The 7,883-nt window shown below is 44.0% G+C and overlaps 1 protein-coding gene across 1 annotated transcript; it reads left to right on the plus strand.

Annotated features, from left to right (window-relative positions):
• Window positions 1-6,551: 6,551 nt before the first annotated feature.
• On the plus strand, window positions 6,552-7,499 carry LOC113305216. The gene has a single exon (XM_026554300.1). The coding sequence runs from the start codon at window positions 6,552-6,554 to the stop codon at window positions 7,497-7,499; it is 948 nt and encodes a 315-aa protein (XP_026410085.1).
• The last annotated feature ends 384 nt before the right edge of the window (window positions 7,500-7,883 follow it).

Below are 7,883 nucleotides of genomic sequence, written 5' to 3' on the forward strand. Positions count from 1 at the left end.
CAAAACCTTATTACACCTCCTGGCCGAACCGACCGGGCCTCTCCTTCACTTTCCGGACCAGTCAGAAGAATCGACACATACTTGGGATGATTTCTCCTAATCGTGGCGGATGTTGTAAAGAACTCATCATCTATGTTTGGCTTGGAATTGCCAACATCTTTCGGTACGGCAGAAATTTTCTCAAATGACATCCCAACGAAAATTCTCTCACGCTACTTCCACCTTCGAAATAACTACAATGGAACAATACGAAGAGAAATTATTACGGAAAGTGCATGAAATTATTTTATCAGACACAGGAGATCCATCCTAGACGCAAGCCAATTTGTTTCAAAGTCATAATGCGCATATGCAAAGAAATGGGGACGGACAAACCATGCATCACCTCCTCATGCCAAGACCGTACCCAGCAGCGGGAAATTTGCACCCGGACGAGGAGGAGCGCCCCACCACGGGAACCATACACACGGTCACACCAGGAAAAATGAGTAAACCCTAGAAGATAGGTTTTCGCGGGAAGGGAATGACAATTACCAGCTCATGCATGCCTACTTTGCATGGTAATTGAGGAGGCCAACATCACTACGGTATTCACGCCTAAATGTTACTACAAGTTCGTGCAAAGCATACCTACGGCTAGGATTCATACCAACGCAGAAGGACAACATTTCTACAAGTTCACGAAAAGGCACGCCTACAGCTAGGGTTTGCACTAGCACAAAAAAAACACAAGAAAAGGAAGTTAAAGAGGAAGTGTTGGAAGACATACCTGGGATTCGCTCGTCCGCTTTACTGTTACCACACGGCCATAATAAAAAAAAATATATAGATGTGAAGTAAAAGGAGAGGCCGACCCTCCTTTTATAGGCGTGATACTTGGGAGTTTGAATAAGGAAGGGACTTCCTATTTGAGTCAAGTAAGGAAAAGAGGCAATCGGGCCTGCGAAGACCAATCACCATGCCAAGACCGTCCGCGCCATTGCCTTGGCCCCACTACGCCAAGCCGTCTGTCATGCTTGCCTCACCAGGACCGTGTCATGCCTTGGACCCACATGCCAAGCCGTCCGCGCATGCTTTTCCTCACCAAACTGCGTCATTGCCTTGGCCCCACCACGCCAAGCCGTCCGCCATGCTTTCCTCACCAGGACCGCGCCATGCCTTGGACCCACATGCCAAGCCGTCCGCGCATGATTTGCCTCACCAAACTGCGCCATTGCCTTGGCCCCACCATGCCAAGATGTCCGCCATGCTTTCCTCGCCAGGATCACGCCATGCCTTGGCCCCACATGCCAATCCGTCTGCATGCTTTTCCTCACCAAACTGCGCCATTGCCTTGGCCCCACCATGCCAAGCCGTCCGCGCCATTACTTGCTGCACCAACACTGACAACTTGCAAAGCCAGCGTCATGATGTTCCCTAACCCAGCCAAGGTGATGCATAGCCAGACTAAGCCGACGATCTTCATCTCACCACTTCATGGTCTATACCACGAATAGAATCTACGCAAGACCGCCAAACAAGAGGATCGTGGACTCTCCTTACCTCTCTAAAAAGGTTAGTCGGACCTTCCTGACAATCTTTCCACGACTTGTCGTTTCGATTTTTGTCCTTGCCCGTCACCATCTTATGCTTACCTCGCAACAATGCTCCTGTTCCGATCTAAGCAGGGACTTAATATTGATGGTGGTTTTTAGCTTAGGGTTAAAATCGTAAAACCGTACAACTGACATGACGTCACTATGACCATTAGCACATTTATTGAATCGATCAGCATGCCTACGTAAGAATTACCAGGGTACCTTTTTTTTATGTGTCATCTTCCATGGCAGAACCCTTAACATTGACGGACATCATCTATGCCAAACCCTAATTCTCATGCTACCGCGCCAAGGCATGCCAACCATGCCAGCCGCACCACTGTGCCAATGGCAAACCATGCCAGCAACATCTCCGCGCCAAGGCATGCCAGCCACATATCCGCGCCAAGGCATGCCAACCATGCCAGCCGCACCACTGTGCCAATGTCAAACCATGCCAGCCACATCTCCGCGCTAAGGCATGCCAACCATGCCAACCGCACCACTGTGCCAACGGCAAACCATGCCAGCCACATCTCCGCGCCAAGGCATGCCAACCATGCCACCCGCACCACTGTTCCAATGGCAAACCATGCCAACAACATCTCCACGCCAAGGCATGCCAACCATGCCAGCCGCACCACTGTGCCAATGGCAAACCATGCCAGCCACATCTCCGCGCCAAGGCATGCCAACCATGCTAGCCGCACCATGCGCCAATGACATGCCAAACCCTTGGCCCCACCATGCCAAGACAACCGCACCTTTCCTTGGCCCAAACCATGTTATCCGCATCATGCGCCAATGGCATGCCAAACCCTTGGCCCCACCATGCCAAGCCAACCGCGCCTTGCCTTGGCCCCAACCATGCTAGCCGCACCATGCGCCAATGACATGCCAAACCCTTGGCCCCGCCATGCTAAGACAACCGCACCTTTCCTTGGCCCCACCATGCCAAGCCGTTCGTACCAAACCCTTGGCCCCACTATGCAAGCCATCCGTGTCATTGGCCTTGTCCCCACCATGCCGGCCTTCCCCATGCGGCTACAAAAATGAAGGCATGCGACGATCAACGACCATCCTTCCATCCTGGATGCAATTCCTAGCTGTCCAAGGTCGCCAAACAACGCAAGGTAACCTTTGGCCCAAAACCCTAGTTTTGGCCACGCCAAACCGCGCCAAGGCATGCCAATGGCATGCCAACCACCTTGCCGCGCCACACCATGCCGGCCTTCCCTATGCGGCTACCAAAACGAAGGCGTGCGACGATCAACGGTCACCCTTCCATCCTAGATGCAAATCCTAGCCGTCCAAGGTCGCCAAACAACGCATGGTAACCTTTGGCCCAAAACCCTAGTTTTGGCCACGCTAAACCGCGCCAAGGCATGCCATACCACATGTGCCAATGGCATGCCAACCACCTTGCCGCACCATACTATGCCGGCCTTCCCTATGCGGCTACCAAAACGAAGGCGTGCGACGATCAACGGCCACCCTTCCATCCTGGATGCAAATCCTAGCCGTCCAAGGTCGCCAAACCATGCTAAGGTCGCCAAACCGCGCCAAGGAATGCCATGCCACATGTGCCAATAGCATGCCAATCACCTTGCCGCCCCATACCATGCCGACCTTCCATATGCGGCTACCAAAACGAAGGCCTGCAACAATCAGCGACCACTTTTGCATCCTAGATGCAGATCCTAGCCGTCCAAGGTCGCCAAACAACGCATGGTAACCTTTAGCCCAAAAACCTAGTTTTGGTCACGCCAAACCGCGCCAAGGCATGTCATTCCACATGTGCCAATGGCATGCCAATCACCTTGCCGCGCCATACCATGTGGGCCTTCCCTATGCGGCTACCAAAACGAAGGCCTGCAACAATCAACGACCACTTTTTCATCTAAGATGCAGATCTTAGACGTCCAAGGTTACCAGCTAATGCATGACAACCTTTGTCCCTAGTTTGGTCGCGCCTAAACAAAGCCAAACCCTAACTTATGGCCGCGCCTAAACTGGGCCACATTAAAGCCATACTGATCATACTTTCATGCCACTGGCTACCAAATGAAAGGTTGCAATAATCAACGGCTACCTTCCTCTAAGATGAAAAATCTCGACCGTTGAAGGTCACCACCGAGCCGACAATTCTCCCAAGCTCAACTTTCCAGACAACAACAACATGTTACATGTTTTCCACGAAAACACTCGAGACATCAACACATGTCAAAAACTGGGGGATGCTCATTGGGTATTGGTTTGGCGGTTTACAGCGTGCGGCGTACACTACGCTCGTTATAAGAAAGTGTCATAAGGATGAGGCGGTTAGTAAATACAGGGAGTAATGGTGAAATGCTTTCTTTTATGGAACATCAATTCCAAGCGTTACCGGTTACCACCTCCTCCCATTTACTAACCCATTTTCCATTTCTTAATGAGGCTAGAGTACATTTCACTTTGATTTATATAAATAGGCATTACATATTTCCACCGAACACCAAGTTCTGGTTAGGAGCATACAACACTCAGAAAACATTTTCTAGATTTCCCATATGTTAGCTTCCCACTTTCTGATACAGTCACAAAACAACTACTCTTCCAGAATCAACTATTCTGGTCTCAATACTCTCTTCGCTTCCCTCCCCAAAACCAACCCTTCTCCTCCTCTTTGTGACCGAAGCAAGTCTGGAATGACCATTTCTTGGTTTATTCCGTATTTGTACAGATTGATATCTCGAATCTAAAGTACTCCCTTGCAATACATTGTTTAGGGTTTAGACTCGTTTCTCTCCCACACGCCCGAAATTACTGAAATCAGCAGAAACCGTTTTCACCCTCAAAGGTTTCTGAGAATTTTTCTGGTCGTTTTATGACTAGAAGATGGGTTCCGCATGATTCTTACTATCTAGAACCTATTTCCAGTGGTCCTAGACATGATCCTCTGAAAAATCCTTATGATGGTTTTTCAAAAGGATTCTATCTAATCCACATGGATTTAGAACCTACCGAAGAAATGCAAGGAATACACATCACAATCATTCTGAAGGTATTTACAACTCTTCCCAAAAAACTGACAGTGGGATTACACCCCATCCCGTTACATAGTTCAAGGTAAGATCATTCTTGTATCTAACTTGTGAGTTGCAAGAATGATATTTTTGGGATGCTCAAGTCAGTTGTACAATATTGTTTAGTCTTGTGTCTGAAACAATGTAGTCAATATCGGCCGTATCTATATCGGGGAAATATCAGATATCGGCCTTGGAGCGGTAAGATAAGCATTGTATCGGCGATACGATATCTTTGCGATAATATTCTCTGATATTAGCCGAAACGATTTTTTCTCCTATAATCCGGTATCGGTTATTCTAGTAGTTTTAGGTAAAGAATAAAGTTATTTTAGGTTTTTCATGGAAGGGAAGGGATAAATCCTAAACTCGATCAAAAATTAGTTCTTCAGTTCGGCCGAAAAAAAGCAACAGAGAACTGAAGTGAAAGGAAAAGAGATTGTGTTCTTCACCAGTTCTTCTTCTCAATCATGTGCTTCTTCTCAATCTCATCAGTGAGAATCTAAATCTAAAGAAGGAACTTTTGATTACATCTAAATTTCAGAGATCGTTGGCTTACAGAAGGTTAGGGTTTTGAATCTTTTGAAAATTAATTACTCCCTTTGTTTGCTTTGATTATGATTTTTTTTTGTGACTAATGGTTGTTTTGGTATGGGTAACATGCCTTTCCTATATAGGTAGTTTGTAGGGTTTAGTTTGCATTCCATCAATTTGAATTTTACTTAAAGAGTTGAGTTTGATAAGCTGTCATTTGAGGTATGGATTTTTAGTCATTGAAAATCTTGCACTGAAGAAGTTATACATTAATTCAATGTGATCCTTTTTGTCAATAAACTTGTTGATTTGAATCAAATACTATGTGTTCTGTGTCATCTGAGATTATTACTGTTATGACAACAATTGAATTTTGTTTAAACAAGTTGGGATTGTGTGTATGATCCTGTGAAAATGCTTTTAAAGTTAATTGCACCAACTGGCTTGTTAAGTTAAATGCTTGTTAAGTTAAGTCAATGACTTCAATAAACCTGGAACATTTTCACTAACTGTTTAGTGATTTGCTAATCTCCATTAATTCTTGGATTTGAAAAAAATTGAAATGTGTGAATAACCATAACATAGTTACTGATTCAAATTTTGTGTTTTTGTTTTAGGTTTTGATTATGGATTCTTCTAGTGCATCCAATGCAAACACCACAAACTCTACATGTGGTTCATTGCCTTCTTCTACGCAAACTAGAGATCCAGCATGGGAATGGGGTGAACGCCATGACCCAGAAAATCATAATATAATTACTTGTTTTATATGTAAGAAATTAATCCGTGGCAGTGGAATCACAAGGCTTAAGCAGCATCTCATAGGAAAGACAGGGAATACTACATCATGTCCGAAAGCAACCGTTGAGATTATGAACAAAATTAATCAGGAGTTTGCTGTAAAGAGGACCAGAAAATCTCATAAGGATAACATTGACTTAGCGTATCAGCGTGCAAGCAATTCAGATGAAGGCTCTGATGCTGATACAGATGTTAAGGAGCAAGAAGTTGAAACTGATGGCAATGTGGGCAGTGGTAGTGCTAGTGCTAGTAAACTACTTGTTCAGAATCATACGAAGAGAAAGAGAATAAGCCAAAGTAATACAAGAGGACCTATTGATTTATATATGAGGACAGACCAGCAAAAAACTCAGAAAGCCACTGCTGAAAGAAACTGTGCGGTGAAAGAGAAGTTACTGAAGACGACATGGAAATGCATATCAGCTTGGATGACTGAGAATTCAATAGCATTTAATACCGTTCGTTGCCCAAGTTTCCAACAAATGATCTTTGCAATTGGTGATTATGGGAAAGCTATCCCCACCCATCTTACCATCAGATTCATATCAATCTTTTCAAGGAACAATTAGAAGAAATGAAGAAGTTTGTTGATACATTTAGGGAACATTGGAAAAGGTTTGGATGTTCTATCATGTCAGATGGTTGGACGGATGGGAAAAAACGACATCTTATTAACTTTTTGGTGAATTGTCCTAAAGGTTCAGTTTTTTTTAAGTCTGTGGATGCCTCAAATAGAACCAATGATGCTGATTTCATTCGCAAGCTTGTAAAGAAGGTAATTGCTAATGTTGGTGCAAAAAATGTAGTTCAGTTCATTACGGATAATGGTTCAAACTTCAAAAAGGAAGGGAAGGATTTAATGCTGGAATACCCACATATGTTTTGGACTCCTTGTGGTGCTCATTGTGTTCAGTTGATGCTAGAAGAACTTGGTGCCATGCTTCCACGACTCAAGACAGCCATCATTCTAGGTAAGAGACTGGTTACATATATTTATGCTCATTTTCAAGTATTGAGCTTAATGAGGGAGTTGACTAAAGCAGACTTTCATAGGTCTACAAAAACTAGATTTGCAACTCAATACTACACACTAGAGATTATTCAAAAGTATAAAACTCCTCTGCAAATGGTGTCTGTGAATGATTGGTGGGTAAAAACTAGGTTTGATAGAGAAACTGTTGGAGTAAATGCACTTAAGATTGTTACAAATAGTAAATTCTGGGAAGATTTTGATTACTCTTGTAGGGTGCTAAAGCCTTTAGTTAAGGTAGTAAGGTTAGTGGATATCGAACGCAAACCTACAATGCCTTCTTTTTATGAGGCAATGAGAATAGCAAGGGATCAACTTGAGAAGAACCTCAGTGAAGATAATGATACTTGGGATATAGTTAAGGCTGTTTTTGATAAAAGATGGAAGAATAACTTTAATCATCCGCTACATTGTGCCGCTTATTATTTAAATCCTTCCATATTCTATAAGATTCCAGCTCATGTGAAGGATAATGATCCAAAGTACATATAAATCAAAATGGGACTTCATGCATCTATGGAAAGGTTTATAACCAATGAAGACGAACTTGAGCTAGAAACAACTGAATTGAGACGATATAGTGATGCTTATGGTATCCTGGGAACTCCTGTATGCAAAAAAAGAAGAGACAAAGATCAACCTCGTAAGTTTGCATGTTCTGTAAGTTTGAAGTTTGATTACGTTTATGTTAGATAGTTTTGTATTGATTAACTACTTTGTCCGTGTTTATGACAGATGATTAGTGGATTACATATGGTGGAATCGATGTTCCAAACCTACAAAAATTTGCAATCAGGGTATTGAGTCTTACTTCGTCTGCTTCCCCATGTGAGCGAAACTGGAGCACATTTCAAAATGTGAGTCTTCCTTGTTCTG

Source organism: Papaver somniferum, chromosome 8 (assembly GCF_003573695.1).
Source record: "Papaver somniferum cultivar HN1 chromosome 8, ASM357369v1, whole genome shotgun sequence".
In the NCBI taxonomy this organism is placed as follows: domain Eukaryota; kingdom Viridiplantae; phylum Streptophyta; class Magnoliopsida; order Ranunculales; family Papaveraceae; genus Papaver; species Papaver somniferum.